Consider the following 20,793-nt stretch of genomic DNA (forward strand, 5'->3'; position numbering starts at 1 on the left):
TCTCTCTCTCTCTCTCCTTCCTTCCTTCCTTCCTTCCTTCCTATTTCTCTCTCTCTCTCTCTCTCTTTCTTTCCTCCCGCTTTCTCTTTCCTTCCTTCCCCTCCCTCATTCCACAGCAAGCCTGCTACATTCCTTTCCCATCTTCGCCCTTGCGCGCAGAGAGTGACGGACATATACTCGCATCTATACGCTCTATAAAATAAAAAATGGCTTTCTGCGTCTTCAAGGCACACACCCCACGCGGCCTTCGCCCCCCCCCCGGCCTTCCCCCACGACGCCCGCCTGCAGAGGCACGCGGACAGTATCCTACCATTGTTGAAGTCAACCATTCCCCCTTCAGACCAATATGGATCGCTTCTAAATCATGGATGGACTGGGGCCCCTAGATTTAGTTCTCTCTCTCTCTCTCTCTCTCTCTCTCTCCTTCCTTCCTTCCTTCCTTCCTTTGTCTCTCTTCTTCCTTCTTCCTCCCTTCATCTCTCTCGTTGACTCCTTTCGCTCCCCTGCTGTTGCCCGATCCAAATACGGCTACTCAGAACAGGCTTTTGACGCTGATCCAAAAGCAGCCAAGATAGAAGCTTACTCAATCCGCTTATTCCATATCGTATGGAATATAACCTTTGAGGAAAAAATACACTCGTATTGTTTGTACAAACGTGCATTATGTGTAGAGGTGTCACACACAGAGACACATAACGCAGGTCAAATATGTTTGCAACAGGAAACCCGATTTTAAGAAGTCGTATTGAATTAAAGTGATTCGGTATGATTTGTAATAATTTGGAAAACTAATAAAAATAATTGGGGGGGGGTCAAATATGTAAAACACACACAATATATCACATGCACACAAAAATAACTATTTGCAAATTAATTGGATAGCAATGCAACTATTTGTTAATAGCATAGGTTGTACCCTACCAAAAACAGCTCAGGGTAGGTCCGCTGAAATTAATGGGTTTACTTTCATTGGGTTACGCTGCGACAAATGCTGGATACATCCTGGTATACAGAACAGTAATTTTAAAAGTTGTATATATATCCAGCCATAATAATAGAGGGAGCCGGCACACAGCTCACGGAGCTAACTGCTGCGTAAACCCAGACGCGCAGAGAGAGCGGCTGTTCAGTCCTTTTAAAGGCATCAAACACATCACTTGGGAAGACAGGCGGACAAATGCCAGTGTACTGGAAGAAGCAAAGATCGCCCGTGTCTAAATGATGATTCTTCAACATCAACTTCGTTGGACTGGTCATGTTGTGCGGATGCCTGAATCTCGCCTTCCAAAACAACTGCTCTATTCCGAACTTAAAAACGGAAAGCGTAATGCTGGTGGTCAACAAAAGAGGTTCAAAGACTCTCTCGTCAAATCTTTAAAAATGTAGTATAAACACCGACAACTGGGAAACACTGGCCTGCGAGCGCTCCAGTTGGAGAACAGCCTTTACCAAAGGTGTGTGGCCTATGGAGACACTCGAACTCAGGACGCAAGGGAGAAATGTCCTAAGAGGAAGGCACGCTTGGCAAACCCTCGCCATGATCAACTCCTGCGTGGAAACCTATGTCCCCACTGTGGAAGGATGTGGGGATCCAGAATTGGCCTCCACAGTCACTTATGGACTCACTGTTAAAACCGTGTTTATGGGAGACAATCTTACTTGGCTACGAGGGATCGAAGAAGAAGAAGAAGAAGAAGAAGAAGAAGAAGAAGAAGAAGATCAAACAGAATACATGGAGGCTGTGCTCCTTGAAGCGTGAGCTGTTGCCCCGGGGTGGGCACCCCTCTCCCGTGTCAATGACTTCCCACATGCAAGACCCCTCCTGCTGCCAAGGGAATAAATATTTCTGCCTCTGGCTTTCTGCTCTGAGACAAGAAGGCAGCGCCTCAATGGAGGAGCAGGACGGGTTTCAAGCGACATGGGGTCTCCTGTTTCTATCACTCTGTCTCCTCTCTCTGGTCAGAAACAAGGAATCTGTTAGCTTCTTCCTTCCATTATTTCCCGGCTTTTTGCTTCCTCTTCTGGGGCGTCTCCTTGTCTCAAACCACCAGCATCCTAGGTCCATCCTATCTCCATCTCTCTCCTGCCCTGAAGCGTCCTGGGGTGAAGGTCTCAACCACTCCTCATCTGGCCAGTCTCTGACAAGTAGACCTATTGAAGTCTACAACGAGTGCGGCTCCGCCCCCCTATTACCCTTGCTTTTTTCTGGGGGTACGCAGGGGTACGCGTGCTCCTAAACATTTTGTGAATCACTGTACTTTTGTCCATTTATTGTATTTGTTTCCCCCGATTTGAACTATAAAATGGTGATTTTCTTGAGCCAAAATGAGAGTACCCCTAAACATTTTTAAGGGGGTTGGGAATAATCATAAATAAAATATATTTGTGACTATCCTAGTGTGCAGCGAAATGTGCATTACAATTTTATAAACGACATTAAAGAAAACAGATCCTGCATTATGTGAATAGGGTACGCGAGGTAACGTTAAACCTTTATTAACCTAGCCAAAATTAAGCCTTTAATTCCTAATTCGTTTCACAATTCTGAAGGGTTTGGCTAAATCCACGCCCCGCCCCCAGTAGATGGCAGTTTAAAAATACCCCTTTTTACTGGATGATGCCTGGTTTGTCCATATTTAAAATGCATATAAATATCGGCATACGGTGTTTGTGAGAGAGTATTCAAAAGAATAATTTCTGTTTCTCTTCTGCTCGGCTCCATAACAGACAACTTGAAACCAACTGGATCTGTTTTTAGTAGTAGTAGTAGTAATAATAATAATAATAATAATAATAATAATAATAATATAATATTATTTATACCCCGCCCAACTGGCTGGGTTTCCCAGCGCTCTCCCTCTCTCTCTCTCGCTCTCTCTCTCTCACACACACATGCACACTTTCCATTGTTTTGTAAATCTTTAAAATTATGTGGAATTATCAGTGAGGACGGCTGGCTCGCTGAGTATAACCTCCCCACCCACCCCTTGACGGGAGATGACTTTCGCGCAAGAGCGACACGTGTACGCCGCCACGTGCGAAACAGCGCCGCCGGAAACCCGTGTCCTTCTGAACCCCGCCAGGGCTGCTGAGAGAGGCGCCTCTAAAGATCCATGCCAGGCAAGCAGCCTCGTGGATTGGAAGAACCACCTCGTTGGACCGCTGCCATTGGCACACGGTGGGAAGTGGACTCTGCCCAACGCGCTCATTAGTCAGGAGGTGTAAATGGCTTTTGGCAAATCCCTTTGGACTTTATTTTTTTTTTATTTTTTTTTAAAGGAGAGTGTGTGTTCTTCGGCTCCAAGCGCTGAGGGCGACAGAAACCGGTTTGGAACCGGTTTGCGGGGAGAGGGGCGGCAGCTTCCGACGGAAACTGTCTCCCTGGAGCGCAGACTTGGTCCTTCTGAATCTCCTGCGAGTCCTACAAGAGGCAGCCCTGCAAGAGTCCCTGTTCTCCAAACTTCTCCCCTGGAGGTTGAACCAGAAGCAGCGCCACGTGCCTTTGCCCCGGGAGGGGTGGGGACCCGATCCCTCAGCCCCGCCCCCATGTTGCATCGCAGCCCTCAAAGAGAGGTTGCCCCACCACCGAACATCTCTGAATGACTCCCTGTTCTGCCTGGGTCTCCTTTCCCCATCAGAACTCCAGACTGGTGGCATCTCAAGATCATCTCCATGGGTAGTTCTCATAGGCTTTACACCTATGGAGGACCCAGATGGCCTTTGGGATTTCTCAGGATTCCCAACGGCCCCCACGGTGAAGGTTCAGGATGACAGGGTTGGGGGTTTCTGCTGGGTGGGGGGGTGTCACTGGTTTCCTTCATCCCTGCTGCACAAGTAAAATCTGAAAGATCAGAACACATTTCTCCGACGAAAATAGGGACATCCTATTCCAGAACTGTTTTTATTTATTATTTTATTTTATTTTATTTTATTTTATTTTATTTTATTTTATTTTATTTTATTTTATTTATTTTATTTTATTTTATTTTATTTTATTTTATTTTATTTTATTTTATTTCATTTTATTTTATTTTAACTATTAATAATAATAATAATAATACCCTGCCCATGTGACTGGGTTGCCCCAGCCACTCTGGGCAGCTTCCAACATATATAAAAACGTAACAAAACATTAAAAAACTTCCCTATCCAGGGCTGCGTTCAGATGTCTTCTAAAGGTCTAGTAATCAGGGGTCAGCAAACTTTTTCAGCAGGGGTCCAGTCCACTGTCCCTCAGACCTTGTGGGGACGACGACTATATTTTGGAAGAAAAAAAAGGAACAAATTCCTATGCCCCACAAATAACCCAGAGGTGCATTTTAAATCAAAGCACACATTCTACTCATGTACAAACACCAGGCAGGCCCCACAAATAACCCAGAGATGCATTTTAAATCAAAGCACACATTCTACTTGTGTGAAAACACGCTGATTCCTGAACCGTCCGCGGGCCGGATTGAGGAGGCGATTGGGTCGGATCCGGCCCCCAGGCCTTAGTTTCCCTACCCATGGTCTAATTACTTATCTCCTTGGCTCCAGGGTTGCATACCTCTATACCCTCCAACATGTCTCCGTTGAAAATAGGGACGTCCTAAGGGAAAGTGGGACATTCCGGGAATGAGATGCCAGGATGTCTTCTGTAAATTTGGGACAGTTCCCGGGAAATGGGGACACTTGGACGGTCTGGATTGGGCCTGTATATGTCTTACTTTGAAAATCTACACAGACATAACCATCTTGTAGACACATTGGCTGGAGAGACTGTGGGCTCCAGTGCGTCTAGGGGTCTCCGCACTAGGTGTAAATAGATACTCTTGGTGCAAGTAAGAGATTGGAACAATGGCATTGCCATTAAATGTTCCTGTCTGCAACCCACCTTCTGACCAAAACCACACAAATCACAGTTCTCCTGTCAGAAAGCAACACATCTCAAAAGGTTGGTCTCCAAAGTCCTAGGAACCTTGCTCCAAGAAATCCTTTAAAAGGCTGCTTTGATTTTGATGCAATCCTAGGCACACCTCCCTGGGAGTCCCATCGGACGCAAGAAGGGTTACTTCTGAGTAGACACGGCGTTATTGGGGTGTTGTTTTCATTTTGCGGCAGCTAGACTGGTGACTGTGGGCGGCCGCTGAGACCATATAACACCGGTCTTGAAAGACCTACATTGGCTCCCAGTACGTTTCCGAGCACAATTCAAAGTGTTGGTCTGATCTTTAAAGCCCTAAACGGCCTCGGTCCAGTATACCTGAAGGAGCGTCTCCACCCCCATCATTCTGCCCGGACGCTGAGGTCCAGCGCCGAGGGCCTTTTGGTGGATCCCTCATTGCGAGAAGCAAAGCTACAGGGAACCAGGCAGAGGGCCTTCTCAGTGGTGGCACCTGCCCATCAGATGTCAAGGAGAGAAAGAACTACCTGACTTTTAGAAGACGTCTGAAGGCAGATGTCAAAGCGATAAACAACTACCTGACATTCAGAAGACATCTGAAGGCAGCCCTGTTCAGGGAAGTTTTTAACGTGTGATATTTTACTGTATTTATTGTTTCTATGGAAGCCGCCCAGAGTGGCTGGGGAGGCCCAGCCAGATGGGCGGGGTACAAATAATAAATAATAATAATTATTATTATTTTGGTTATGTATTCTGTGTTTTCATGTCTTGTGAACAGCCCTGAGACCTGCAGGTATAGGGCGGTCTAATAATAATAATAATAATAATAATAATAATAGGTATAGGACTGCACTGTCCACGTCTATCACTAGAAAGGGACATACACACATGCGTCAAGATTCAGGTTTCCGTAGGTGTGATGTTTTGCTGGGAGAAGTACTCCTCTGAAATTCTTTAAGGACCTGCAACTTTGCTGGACCAGATGAAAAGCCTGTTTTCCTCACGTCTAGCAATCAGATTTCTTCATCGCTGTTCTCAGCAATTGTTATTTGGAAGAAAACTGTCTGCGAACATGGTGCTGATAGCCACCTGACCCTCTAAATTTGTCTAATAACACCCCCTTCTCTGCTGTAAGCCGCTTCCTCTTGCAATAACAATATTAGGTAAAGGTAAAGGGACCCCTGACCGTTAGGTCCAGTCATGGCCGACTCTGGGGTTGCGGCGCTCATCTCGCTTTACTGGCCGAGGGAGCCGACGTACAGCTTCCGGGTCATGTGGCCAGCAGGACTAAGCCGCTTCTGGCGAACCAGAGCAGCACACAGAAACGCCGTTTACCTTCCCACCAGAGTGGTACCTATTTATCTACTTGCGCTTTGACGTGCTTTTGAACTGCTAGGTTGGCAGGAGCAGGGACTGAGCAACGGGAGCTCACCCCGTCATTGCGGGGATTCGAACCGCCGACCTTCTGATTGGCAAGTCCTAGGCTCTGTGGTTTAACCCACAGCGCCATCCTTGTCCCAGCCAATAATAATATTAAACAACAACAACAACAACAACAACAACAATAATAATAATATTTATACCCTGCTCTGGGTGGCTCCCAACCGAATATTAAAAACGCGATAAATGCATCCCTCAAGCTGAATGTTTTCTGGAACGAGGGAACCTGTGTGACTGGATCGTTCAGATTCATGGAGAACTGCAGAAGGATGGCTTCACGCTTCAGAGAGGGTCAGTGGCGTAGCGTGGGGGGTGCGGGGGGGGGGGGGCCGGCCGCACCAGGCGCAACATCTGGGGGTTAGGGTTAGGGGCGCAAATCCATGGGTTAGGGGGCACAAATTACTTGCCTTGCCCCGGGTGCTGACAACCCACGCTACGCCACTGGAGAGGGAGCCTCTGGTGTCTCAAAAGGAGTCCTTGTTCTCTACTGGAATCCTGCCCAGACCAAGGAAGCCTGCAGTTTTGCACCCAACACGCTTGAGGACTAGCCACATGACCTTCCTCTGATAACAAGGTTTTCTAATGATCCTGTCCACAGGCCTGCCATCTGAATGAGGCAACTGTTATCCTCAAAAGACACCTCTGTCTCCCAACCCGTCCACATACTTCCAACTTTCTATTCTTTGAAAGGGGAACCAGTGGATTCTAGAAACAGAAAGGGGGAAAAGGCCTCTATAAATATTGCATCCTATCTGTGGAATTTCAAACACCTTTTAACCAGGGGAGCAGTGCTTCCCAAACTTGCGTCTCTGGCTGTTTTTTTTGGGACTACAACTCCCATCATCCCCAGATAGCAAGACCAGCAGTCAGGGATGATGGGAATTGTAGTCTAAAAAAACAGCCAGAGACCCAGGTTTGGGAAACAGTGCAGTACCATCACATAAATTAAATTGCAAGCTTCTAGCAGTCAGAGTTTTTATTATTTAACCCCCTTTTGCTTGTGATACTTCTTGAAGATGGGTAAATATATATCGCCACCTCCTAGGTAAAGGTAAAGGGACCCCTGACCATTAGGTCCAGTTGTGGCTGACTCTGGGGTTGCGGCGCTCATCTTGCTTTACTGGCCGAGGGAGCCGGCGTACAGCTTCCGGGTCATGTGGCCAGCAGGACTGAGCCACTTCTGGCGAACCAGAGCAGTGCACGGAAACGCCATTTACCTTCCTGCCGGAGCGGTACCTATTGATCAACGTGCACTTTGAGGTGCTTTCGAACTGCTAGGTTGGCAGGAGCAGGGACCGAGCAATGGGAGCTCACCCCGTCGCGGGGATTCGAACCACCGACCTTATGATCAGCAAGCCCTAGGCTCTGTGGTTTAACCCACAGTGCCACCCGCATCCCTCATCATAATAATCATCTAATACATATTAGGTTCCACCCCATGTGAACACAATGGGAGAGTGAGGGGAACCTGCGAAGTTCACATAAACACACAACACACGCAAATATTTTGACATAAGTCTTGCGGGATATACAGGGATTGGCAGAAAGCAGTTCTGGAACTATGGTTCAGTACATCTGCAAGGATAAAACAACAACAACACAGAAAGGCTCCCTGGCCCCTTCTGAATTAAATTACTAGAGCCCCCAATTAAGCCCAAACTTAGATGTAAAAGGTGAGTCCAATTCTTTATTCTTGTTCGTGTTTAATGAATATTTGCTTTTCCCCGTCCCGTCGCCTTCAGATATCTTCTAAAAGTCAAATAGTTGTTTATTCCCTTGACATCTGACCGGAGGGCGTTCCACAGGGTGGGTGTCACCACTGAGAAGGCCCTCTGCCTGGTTCCCTGTAACCTCGCTTCTCGCAGGGAGGGAACCGGCAGAAGGCCCTTGGGAGATGGACCCCGGTGTCCGGGCTGGACGATGGGGGTGGAGATGCTCCTTCAGGGATACTGGGCTGAGGCCGTTTAGGGCTTTCAAGGTCAGCACCAATGCTTTGAATTGTGCTTGGAAACGTCCTGGGAGCCAATATAGGTCTTTCAAGACCAGTGTTATATGGTCTTCACTCCCAGTCCCCAGTCTGGCTGCCGCATTCTGGATTAGTTGCAGTTTCCGGGTCACCTTCAAAGGCAGCCCCATGGAAAGCGCATGGCAGTAGTACAAGCGGGAGATAACCAGAGCATGCACCACCCTGGCGACACAGTCTGTGGGCAGGTGGGGTCTCATCCTGCATACCAGATGGAGCTGGGAGACAGCCACCCTGGGCACAGAATTGACCTGCGCCTCCATGGACGGCTGTGAGTCCACAATGACGCCCAGGCTGCTTCCTGTTTCCCTCCTTTGAAATCAATGGAGCTCAGTTAGTGCTGCCCATTCATTCCAAGCTAGGTACCTGGGGTTGCATCCAGCATTCGCTGACTTGGCTAACTGAGGTCCGCTCATTTCAATGGGTCCACTTTGAGTGGAGGTAAATGTAAAGGGACCCCTGACCATTAGGTCCAGTCATGACCGACTCTGGGGTTGCAGCGCTCATCTGGCTTTACTGGCCGAGGTAGCCGGCGTACAGCTTCTGGGTCATGTGGCCAGCCGGACTAAGCCGCTTCTAGTGAACCAGAGCAGCGCACAGAAACACCGTTTACCTTCCCGCCAGAGCGGTACCTATTTATCTACTTGCACTTTGACGTGCTTTCGAACTGCTAGGTGGGCAGGAGCAGGGACCGAGCAACGGGAGCTCACCCAGTCATTGCGGGGATTTGAACCACCAACCTTCTGATCGGCAAGCCCTAGGCTCTGTGGTTTAACCCACAGTGCCATGCGAGAGTTACTGGCCCATAATAACTCTTTGTCCTACATGCTTGCTTACCTGGGAGCAGACCCATTATATCCCAGAAGGCTTCCTTTAAACTCTATGGGATTCCAAAGTGGTTTGTTTGAGCTGAATCATACTTGAACCCTCTCCCATGAACACAAACATTTTGGAAAAAGCAACTGACTACATTAGCACGGCAATACATTAGCAGTAGTCTCTATAGATTTTAGCTCGGTGGAATTTTTTACATAGGTGGCATTTTTGCTGAGGTTATGATCTGTTTTTATCTTCCTGAGTTTATAATGTTTTAACAACTACCTCTTGTTGTTTTAATGGCGTTCTGGTTTATATTTCAATATCCTATGGCTTTAAAAAAAACCCAACAACATTGTCAGCTTTTTGGATCATCTTTCAGGTCTCAAAGGCAATATGCTAAATGCATTATTATGACTGTGTTCCCAACTAAATCATACTCTTAAAATACATATATATATTAAACACCTGGTGGGGTCTCAGGGCGGTTCACAGAATAAAACCAAGATATATAAAACCACAAAATACATCATAATAATAAAAATACGTTTTCGCTATCTTAACTCCAGTGTCGTTTAATTCTTTCACTAATCCACTGCTTATATCTCAAATCCTGTCAGGAAATTCATGTCTAGGTGACAGGAGAACCCATCAGCATTCTCCAATCCTCCTCGTCATTTCAGGGCACTGGGTTCGAGTTCCGCGCTGGGTGAAATATTTCTGCATTTGCAAGGGGGTCGGATTAGATGCCCATCGGAGGGTGGGGCCCCTTCCAACTCTTGCCACCCTGTGATTCTGTGATAATCACTGACAGGAGATGGCGCATTATCCAATTCCCAACAGACTCAGCGAGTGAGACCAGAGGTTGGAGTTGTAGTGCCTCCACAACTTCTGGAATGTCACAGTCTTTGGATTGAGGTTGAATCCTGACAAGACAGAAGTACCGTTTTTGGGGGACAGAGGGCAGGCTGGTGTGGAAGACTCCCTGGTCCTGATTGGGGTAACTGTGCCCCTGAAGGACCAGGTGTGCAGCCTGGGAGTCATTCTGGACTCACAGCTGTCCATGGAGGCACAGGTCAGTTCTGTGTCCAGGGCAGCTCCATCTGGTACGTAGGCTGAGACCCTATCTGCCTGCGGACTGTCTGGCCAGAGTGGTGCATGCTCTGGTTATCTCCCGCTTGGACTACTGCCATGTGCTCTACGTGGGGCTACCTTTGAAGGTGACCCGGAAACTGCAATTGATCCAGAATGCGGCAGCTAGACTGGTGACTGGGAGCGGCCGCCGAGACCACATAACACCAGTCTTGAAAGACCTACACTGGCTCCCAGTACGTTTCTGAGCACAATTCAAAGTGTTGGTGTTGACCTTCAAAGCCCTAAACGGCCTCAGCCCAGGAAACCTGAAGGAGCGTCTCCACCCCCATCATTCTGCCCAGACGCTGAGGTCCAGCTCCGAGGGCCTTCTGACAGTTCCCTCATTGCGAGAAGCAAAGCTACAGGGAACCAGGCAGAGGGCCTTCTCGGTGGTGGCGCCCGCCCTGTGGAACGCCCTCCCATCAGATGTCAAAGCAATAAACAACAACCTGACATTCAGAAGACATCTGAAGGCAGCCCTGTTCAGGGAGGTTTTTAATGTGTGACATTTTAGTGTAATTTTGGTCTCTGTGGAAGCTGGCCAGAGTGGCTGGGGAAACCCAGCCAGATGGGTGGGGTAGAAATAATAAATTATTATTATTATTATTATTATTATTATTATTATCCATCACCTAACTGCAACCTTGGACAACACTTGACTCGCAACCTGCAACAGTCTCTTGTGTGTGTGTTTTCAATTCATGGGCGCAGGGGTTGTATGTATACAGGCCGCCCCAATCTAGCAAATAAATAAAAATATTTAACTAATCGACCAATTGCATTGCAGGCAACTCGGTTCTGCACTCCCCACCCCTCCAACATAAATCCCAGAAATCAGAGAAGGCCTATGGAAATCAACAGACTAAGTTTGCAATAACACTGCCCTGAGGCTGCGTGTGTGCAGAAGCACGTTCGGATTGTCCCCCTTTCCTTCGAGGAATCATGGGAACTGTAGTTTTTGCTAAGGGTCACTGGGAATGGTAAATCTGTAAGGGGCAGTTAGTTGCAGCGGCCAGAAATCTTTGGTTGCATTTTGAAGTGTGCTTTAAAAGGCACAGTTGCGGGGGGCTAAGTCAGAAACTGGGTGATGGCGTTGTCACGTAGGTGAGGAATTATATGATTATATGCTGCCTTAGATGAGGGACGTGGGTGGTGCTGTGGGTTAAACCACAGAGCCTAGGGCTTGCCGATCAGAAGGTTGGCGGTTCGAATCCCCGCAATGACGAGGTGAGCTCCCGTTGCTCGGTCCCTGCTCCTGCCAAACTAGCAGTTCAAAAGCACATCAAAGTGCAAGTAGATAAATAGGTACCGCTCCGGTGGGAAGGTAAAGGGCGTTTCCGTGCACTGCTCTGGTTCGCCAGAAGCGGCTTAGTCCTGCTGGCCACATGATCCGGAAGCTGTACGCCGGCTCCCTCGGCCAATAAAGCGAGATGAGTGCCGCAACCCCAGAGTCGGCCACGACTGGACCTAATGGCCAGGGGTCCCTTTACCTATGCTGCCTTAGAACTTCTAATTTGATTCAACACATGTAAATATTATTAATATTGGTTATTTTCAGTTGTTATGCTTGAGAAATGTAGAGAATAACAGAATACAGTGGTACCTCAGGTTAAGTACTTAATTCATTCCGGAGGTCTGTTCTTAACCTGAAACTGTTCTTAACCTGAAGCACCATTTTAGCTAATGGGGTCTCCTGCTGCTGCCGTGCCGCCGGAGCACGATTTTTGTTCTCATCCTGAAGCAAAGTTCTTAACCCAAGGTACTATTTCCAGGTTAGTGGAGTCTGTAACCTGAAGCGCATGTAAGCTGAAGCATATGTAACCCGAGGTACCACTGTATATTTATCTTAAAAATTAGCTGATGAAGATGAATACATCGAAACAGGACCCTATCCTGGTTTCTCCTCAGTGATTGAAACTGAGTCTCCATCTGCAAGTTGATAAATTATAAGGATCAACATTACTGTTGAGTGAAAAGGAGAAAATCTTTGCAGCGAATTATTGTTTTATACATATCTCTTTGAGTTTGAGTTTGCAATCTCTGTTAGAGTTTGCAATCTCTGTTTGAGTTTGTAATCTTTATTGTAATACATACTTTTGCATGGATTAGTTTTTGTTTCTATTGACTATTGAATTGTGAGTAGAGACCACTCCCACTATTGAAACTTATATTGGCCTAAATTCTTTGTGTGCTTTTTTCTTGGTATATTTAATAACAGGAACTGGGTATGGCATATCTGCAAAGAGCATTCACAGATCCTGCTCTTCAGATGTTGCTTTCTCACTGTGCTATGCTAGAAAATGCGTGTATTCTTCGTGGTCATCTGGCGTTTGTCTCCTCCCCATGAATTTACTACTTCATTGTACAGCAATTCCATTTATATACGGTATGTTTGAGGTCTTTTTGGTAGCCACAAAAGCTTTGCGCTTTATATACCGTATTTTTTGCTCTGTAAGACTCACTTTTTCCCTCCTAAAAAGTAAGGGGAAATGTGTGTGCATCTTATGGAGTGAATGCAGGCTGCGCAGCTATCCCAGAAGCCAGAACAGCAAGAGGGATTGCTGCTTTCACTGTGCAGCGATCCCTCTTGTTGTTCTGGCTTCTGAGATTCAGAATATTTTTTTCCTTCTTTTCCTCCTCCAAAAACTAGGTGCGTCTTATGGTCTGGTGCGTCTTATCGAGCGAAAAATGCGGTAAATTACAATGGAAAACTAAAAGTGGTTCTTTCATCTCAGGCGGACGAGAATGAACCAGGAAAGGCCAACGGGTGCTTCCTCGACTCATTAAACCGCAACACACACACTTATTATCTGCGGAACTCACCGCCCTGTGATGTTGGACTAACCGGGAGAGAAGGGAAAGCAAAGTCACTGGACCTGCCCCAAGGTGAAAGACTTCTGGGAAAAGATTTATAACGAACTGGAAAAAAAATGTTGAAATATACATTTATAAATAAACCAGAGGCCTTTCTTCTTGGAATAACAAGTTTGGATATTGCCCAAGAAAGATGTTAAATTGTTTTTGTATGCCACAACTGCTGCTCAAATTTTATTAGCTAAAAAGTGGAAAACCCAAGAATTACTAACAATAGAAGAATGGCAGATGAAGATGATGGATTTTTCGGAGCTGGCCGACCTAACCAGAAGAGTCTGCAACCAGGAGGAGGAGGAGTATCAGGAAGAATGGACAAAATTCAATGATTATTTAGCTAAATGTGTTAAGTTGAACTAATTGGAAATAGCTTGCAGGCAACAGATTGGCTTAGGGATTTATATATGTTAAGTGACGTTTAACATGTACAATTTTGAATTGAAAAGATATAAGGATGTTAATGGACTAAGTTAAGTATATAAGAATTAGGATTTGGAAAGCCGTTATAAGGATATTATGGAAATTCAACCAAGGGGAAGCGAGGAAGTCACTTAACAATGTTAATAAGTGTAATTTTAATAAGGTTATGATTTATGTTTCTTTGTGTGTGTGTTTTGTTCGTTTATAATTTTGTGAAAATTAATTTTAAAAATTGGAAAAAAAAGAGAAAGCAAAGCCACGGAGGAGTAAGCAAAGGGGAAAAAGACTGAACCTCCCCCGTCCACGGCAGTCTATCTTTGAACACTAGATTCCAGGGATAATAAAAGAGAGAGACTGGGGGCTATTCGTTTCGTGTGCTTTCCAGATTGGCAACGGGCGGAGCGGGGGGGGGGGTTGGACTTCGGTCTGGGTAAATAACAGGTAGCAAATGAAGTAATCTCCCTTCTACCCACGCTATTTTAAATTAAAACAAACACCGGATTGCGCCTAGTAGGATCAAGCTCCGTGTAAACGGAGTCGCTCCGGTGTGCCGAGTTTTCCCCAAAGCAGCGCGTTACTAAGGTGGCTGACAATATTTTCGTATAGTCCTCATCAGAAAGCCTTGAAGGGTTGTGTTGTTTGTGTGCGCGCGCGTTTTTGCGCGCGATTCCATTCACACAGAGCCCTCTCCGAATCCGAATTAAGCTGGATGGGACAGGAAACATAACCCTTCGCCCACAAAAGGGTCTGTTTACTCGGCTGGCCTCTCTCTCTCCCAGTCTGAGCCGCGTTGCCTCGGTTATAGATAATTGATCCTCGCCGCCATTTGTAAAATGAAGGAGCTATACTATCGATCCGCCTGCGAGGGAGAGGGGGGGGGAGGAGGGGGTCGAGGGGGGGAAGAGGTCACTGAGATCAGCTGATTTTGACCTATTCAGCAACATCCAAGCCTTGGGAATGGGGGTGGGGGGTGGGTTGGGATAATATAACTGGCCCCATCTTTTCTCTTATATGCATATGAGTTTAGGAAGAGACGGGTGGAGGGAGGTCGAGGAAGGAGAGACTGAGAAAGGAGGGAGGGAGGAGAAGAGAAATCGAGGGTTGGATGGAAGGAAATAATGAAATATGGACTGGGAAAAGGAGGTTTAAAAGCAGCAGAAATATGGGTAAGAGAAAGGGGGCGGGCAGGGAAGGGGCGGGTGGTCGGGTCCCAAGCGCTTTGAATGCTCCCCTTCCGACCAACATCTCCCTCCGGCTCAGGCCCGAGGAGAGCGTCCTTCACCCGGGGAAGAGGCTGAGCCCGCGGGACTCGCGGCCACAAGATTCTGCGGAGCACTGGAAAAGGGGGCTAGGCAAACTCGAGAGGTTAAGGAAGCAGCAGCGTTTAAAAAGCAGAGACATCACCTTGCCAACAAAGGTCCTTACAGTTCAAGCTCTGGTTTTCCCAGTAGTGATGTATGGAAGTGAGAGCTGGACCATCAAGAATGGATGCTTTTGAATTCTGGTGCTGGAGGAGACTCTTGAGAGTCCCATGGACTGCAAGAAGATCCAACCTCTCCATTCTTAAGGAAATCAGCCCTGAGTGCTCACTGGAAGGACAGATCCTGAAGCTGAGGCTCCAGTACTTTGGCCACCTCAGGAGAAGAGAAGACTCCCTGGAAAAGACCCTGATGCTGGGAAAGATGGAGGGCGCAAGGAGAAGGGGACGACGGAGGACGAGATGGTGGGACGGTGTTCTCGAAGCTACCAGCATGAGTCTGACCAAACTGCGGGAGGCAGTGGAAGACAGGAGGGCCTGGCGTGCTCTGGTCCAGGGGGTCACCAAGAGGCGGACACGACGAAACGACTAAACAACAATCTGGGCTCGCCACTGGCCTGATCCGGCAGAACCCTTATTGTCTTCTTCAAGCCTGTCAGTGGAAGGGGCCACCGTGTCCAAACTGGCGCACACGCGACAGTGTTCACTGGCGATGCCATGGTAGGTTTTGAGGAGTACCATCAATCAATCAATCAATCAATCAATCAATCAAACTATGGCTGTCCCCCTAGACCTTCCCTGGTCGGAAGAATGCACTGACCAACGTTGGAAACAGGAAACTGGAGGAAATAATGGGGTTTTGGGGCTGACTGTGCGCCCAAACCAGCCATTTATTTCCTCTGAAGTCACGGGTGGAAATTCCACACGGGGGTGGGGTACAGAGGTAGCCCTCCAGGCAGGGGTATCCCTCACCTCTGGGCTGACTGGCAAACCTTTCAAGGCCCTTAAATTCTCCCTCGCCCTTCCACGCCTATTGCTAAGCGTTCCTTAGGCACCTATTCGGCTCGCCTCTCTAACCACAGATATTAAGATCCAGATTCCGCCATCTCCATCTTCGAAGCTATCAACCTATTCCTCAATGTTTGGTTCCTTGTTTGTTTTAAAAAATGATGATTCCAGAATCCGCAAAGTGTTCAGCATTTAATCAATCCATGCATTTATTTTTAAAACCCTCGCTTTTTATTAGAAAACCACATTATTATCCTTGCAGTTCCAGAGACCCTCAAAGGAGTAGCGGCTACTATTGGCTGAAATGATTTGGCTGAATTCTGCTCAGAGTAGCCGGTAGACCCATTGACTTGACTGACTTCCTCTTCTCCCTCCGTTTCAATGGGTTTGCTCTGCCCCAGGCCGCAGTTATCAAAGGGAAGGGGTGTCAAAATTGTCTTTTTTTTAAATTTAATTTTTCATTTTCTCATTTTTTAAAACACCCCGCAAATCTTTACATAATCAGTCTGCATTTCCCTCGACTTTGCTCCCCTCCTTTCTGCGGTTACTTGGTTTATATCAGAAGGGTGGCATACAAATATATTATTATTATTATTATTATTATTATTATTAATCCAGTTCAAGCCGGTTTACTAATTTCCCCTTCGTATTCCCTCTTCATTATTTCTTACTGGACATGTTTATGTCGATCCTGCTAATGTTCTAAGTTGTCTACAATGCATCTTCAGCTAGCTAGTAAATTTTCCCCCATTCTGATATTGAAAAGTCTCTCTTCTTGGTTTCTTATTTCTTCCAGTAAGTTTCACAATTTCTGCATACTCCCATCAAGAAAAAAATGCCTTATGGGTTGGCTCAGACTGAAATGCACGGGCGAAAAGATTTTAGGCCTATCGATTTTAAGAGTTCCTACTTTTAGTGTAATTTAGTTGGAGTTGACATTCGTTATTCGTGTCCCTTAGGGTCTACTCTGAGCAGGGCGCAACACCAGATATTATTATTTGCGTTCCTTACTATATATAATGGTGAAGGAGCCGTAAGGAATGCAAATAATAATATCTAGTGTTGTGCCCTGCTCAGAGTAGACCCTGTGGAAGTGTATATATATATATATTATATATAAATATATATATAATATAATATAATATAATATTAAAATCGTTTAAAACGAAACGGCATTTTAAAGACATCACACGCGCCCACGTTTTCCTTTACACCCACTGATCAGCGAAAATCGGCTGTGAACGAGACGCAGATGCCAAGTTGTCAAGACCGTGTATAATCTGTCCGCGCGCGCGCGCGCACGATTGACAAGTGCACAACCAGACAGGATGAGCAAAGGGGATTCCGTTTCGGGATTCATTTATTAATTAATAGGGCCAGTTAAAGAATCCATCTGTTTCAAAGCGAGCTTTCGGCTGGCGAGGGATGGATAGATAGAATAAACGTTCAGATGGATAAGGGGAAGGAGAGAATGAGAGAATGAGTAAGGCGGGGGAGAATTCCCTCTCTGTAGGTTAAGCATGTTCATTCATTTGACCATTATTAATATTAATATTAATTATGTTTTTTAATATTCTGTTGGGAGCAGACCAGAGTGGCTGGGACAATTATTATTATTATTATTATTATTATTATTATTATTATTACTACAGGATTATTATACCCAGCCACTCTAGGCGGCTTACAGCATATATAAAAATATAGGAAAACATCAAGCATTAAAAGCTTTCCGATACAGGGCTGCCTTCAGATGTAGTATTATTATTATTATTATTATTATTATTATTATTATTATTATTATTACATGCCCTTCATCAGCAAGTCCCATTCATATATACATATAACGGATCAGAGAGTAGTGTAAATAAGCGCATTCAACTGTATTCGATCCCTGAGGCAGTTGCGGATTTTAGACTTTGCAAGTTCCTTGCAGGCAGAGACCTGCGCGACCTCTCTCGCCCCGCCCCCCTCTTTTTCCTCCTTGATCCTTCTGGATTCTGAAACTGCCTATTCCCCCATCCGTCTGTGGGCATCGCAGGATGAGCTCCTCGTCGCGCGTCTGGTGCGCCATAAGGCGCTCGGTCCTGCTCAGAGTCTCACTGAGACCAGTGGACCCCATGCGTTTTAATGGGTTTTGCCTTCAACGGTTACGCACTGCACAGGGTAGACTAATGGGCACGCATAGACGCGCCTAATTTAGGCCTTGGTTCGTTTCAATGGGTATCCTTCTGAGAAGGACTTTTGCTCTCAAAGTGGCCTACATGGTTCTCTCCCCCGCCTCATTTAATCCTCAACGACAACTCCGTGAGGTAGGAGTTTGGATATCCTAAAACGTTTGGATAGATGGATGGACTGACGCGTGTCTCTCTCTCTCTCTCTCTGTGTGTGTGTGTGTCTAACCGAAGTAGAAAACGGATCATGCTCCGCTCATGCCTTAGCTAGCACCCGGATTCTGCTCTTGCGCACGTCGGAACGCTGTGCCTGTGTGTTAAACACGTGGCTCACATCAGGGATTATATTCACCACCAATTCTGGGATAAGATATTCAGGGTTGTAGCTAAATCAGAGCAGAGGCGTTGAAATGAGCGCGCCCAAGTTGGCCGTGCCCTTTTAAATTCAGCGGGTCTGTTCTGAGCAGGGATGAACAAAAGAAGCTCCCTCGCTCTCTTGCCCCGGGAGTAAGGCCCATTCAACCCAAGCGGGCTTACTCCTGAGTAGGCAGAGACCCTAGGGCGCTGCAATTGTCCCCAGATGCTCCCTGCAGCCACCGATCAGGACGATTCATGGACAGAAAGGAGAGAGGAATAGGCCCCAATGTATATTGTGCAGAAAACCGGGGGCGGGGAGCGCAAGACTGAATAAACATCGACCGTGCCTTGCGCATCTCCCCCCACCTTTTTCCTGGAACGCCGCCGCTCCCTTTCTCGACACGCGGCAACGGGCAGGCATGGAACGTGTGAACAGACCTTCCCTCCCAATACCCTAGCAAATTGAGGCGATAAAAAAAGTTATGCCACCATGAGGGGATGAGGAGGGGGTGTCACCTCCGCCGGAGCTGATCCTCACACACGCCAGCCGCTTTCCCTGAGGCTCGGGGCCGCGAATCAGCGTACACGCATCCTGACCCACACACCTGTAAATCACACTTTTCTTGTAGGGGCGGGAGTTCCTGTCTCATTCCTTTCACAAGCACACCCCTCCCGCTCCCCAACGATTCCTCTGCTTCTTCCCCTAGACCCCCCCTTCCCTTCCCTTCTTTCTCTCTCACCCCCACCAGCCTATGACATTCCCCGCGAGCGTTCAGACGACCGTGTTCCCTCTCCCAGAGAGGCGCGCGTCAAAGGGGAGAGTCCAGGCGGCCAGGTGTGTGCATGTGCGTGCGCGCGTGAAATTTACAGCTGTTTGGCTCCCAGCCCTCACCCCTCTCCAGACCCCACCACGCAGCCCCCCCAAGTTTCTAGTCCCTAACGCGAAGCCACCTACCCGCCAGCCGCAAGGCGGACATCCTCTGGAACTCGGGTTCCTGCAACCATTTCCACATCCGTCGGAAGGTCTCCCGCCCGGACTTCAGCTTACTCCACGGCTTGGGGTTCCTCAAGAGGTCGGAGAGGGTGCCCTGAGAGCGACACAGGATTCGCTGTGCGAAGATGGCCTGCGGGATACTGTAGCGCTTCAGCTCGGCCGTGATCCGCTGCGCCACTTCCTTAGTGTTGATCTCTTCCACCTGCCCGGAGCCGCCGCCTTGCGAGCCCGACGCGGACGAGCCTTGCCTCTCCCGCTCTCCCAGCAGGGCGCCGTTGGCTTGCCCGTGGGGGTGGCCACCGTGGGGGTGCATGCCGTTCAGAGTGGGCATCATGCCGGAGCCCGGAGCCCCCAGACCCCGCGCCAGGTGCTCCTCGCTCCTGGAAAGCATGTGAGGGTCGAAGCCGTTGGGCGAAAGTAACTTGTCTCCAGCCAGGTGGGCGCCGGGGCCGTAGGGGGCCAGCGATTGCTGCCCGTTGTGTAGGCTCAAGCCGTTGGAGAGGGGCGACAGGGCCTGCCCCATAGACGGCATGTCCTTCGGGTAGTGGCCGTACAAGTTCCCCATGGAGGCGGCCAAGCTGCGCTCCTCGCGCATGAGGGTGAAGCTGCCGCTGACGCTCCCGGAGAGCCGCTGGTGGTGCGGCGCGTGGTGCGGGTGGTGGTGCGGGTGGTGGTGAGGATGGTGGTGGTGGTGGAACTTTTCGGAGACGGTGGAGATGGGCGGCAGGTGCTGCAGAGGCGTCAGGGTCGTGTAGGTGCTCATCCCCGAGGGCGACTCGCAAGCCATGCTCATAGCCGGGTGGAGAGGGCCGCCCAAGGTGTGCTCCGGCCGGTAGTCTCCCGCCCCGTCGAGGATGGACGCCATGCTGGAGACCATGGCCGGCCGGCCGTGCGAGGAGACGAGGTTGCGGTGCGCCGACGGGGGAGGGGGAGGAGGGGGAGGCGGCGGCGGAGGAGGCGGAGGCTGCCTGGCGTGCGCCCCGGCGGGGCTCAAGAGCTCCCCGGCTTGGTGGAGGCTGCCGAGCCCGTCGAGGCTCAACTCCATCGCTCGCTCGCTCTCCCCCGGCCAGGCGATCCCTCCTCCTCCCCCTCCTCCTCCTCCTCCTCCCCCTCCCCCTCCTCCTCCTGGATCTCCGCCTCCTCCTCCCTCCTCCTCCCTCCCTCCTCCTGTGTCCCCCGCCGCCTTAATCCAGATCCATCTCAGGAGATCTCCATCCGGATCTCTTCTGGGCGCGCGCGCAGGCGGAGGAGCGGGTGGTGCTCAGGGGCCGCGGCGGCGGCGGCGGGTCCCCACCCCCCCTCCTGCCCAAAGCTGCGGGGATGGGCGCTCCTTTCCTCTCGGCTCTCGGCTGTGGCTGGTCTCTCTCGCTCGCTCGCTTTTCTCCTCCTCTTCTGTCCGCCGTGGCTGCGAATCGC

General features: G+C 48.5%; 1 protein-coding gene across 2 annotated transcripts in view; it reads right to left on the reverse strand.

Annotated features, from left to right (window-relative positions):
- Positions 1 to 20,485, reverse strand: part of ONECUT3 (one cut homeobox 3) — a 57,176-nt gene extending 36,691 nt beyond the window's left edge. The window contains exons 1-2 of one of the 2 annotated variants that reach the window (XM_081846296.1): positions 19,339 to 20,485; positions 5,635 to 5,672 (exon numbers count right to left, since the gene is read on the reverse strand). In XM_081846296.1, coding sequence (XP_081702422.1) covers positions 5,647 to 5,672; positions 19,339 to 20,422 — 1,110 coding nt within the window. In that variant the 5' untranslated portion in view covers positions 20,423 to 20,485 and the 3' untranslated portion in view covers positions 5,635 to 5,646. Of the gene's footprint in view, positions 1 to 5,634; positions 5,673 to 19,338 lie in introns of those variants that run through there. The other variant, XM_081846295.1, reaches the window with a different exon arrangement.
- Between the last annotated feature and the right edge of the window lie 308 nt (positions 20,486 to 20,793).

This window comes from Podarcis erhardii (assembly GCF_964252035.2).
Source record: "Podarcis erhardii genome assembly, chromosome: 18".
Lineage (NCBI taxonomy): Eukaryota > Metazoa > Chordata > Lepidosauria > Squamata > Lacertidae > Podarcis > Podarcis erhardii.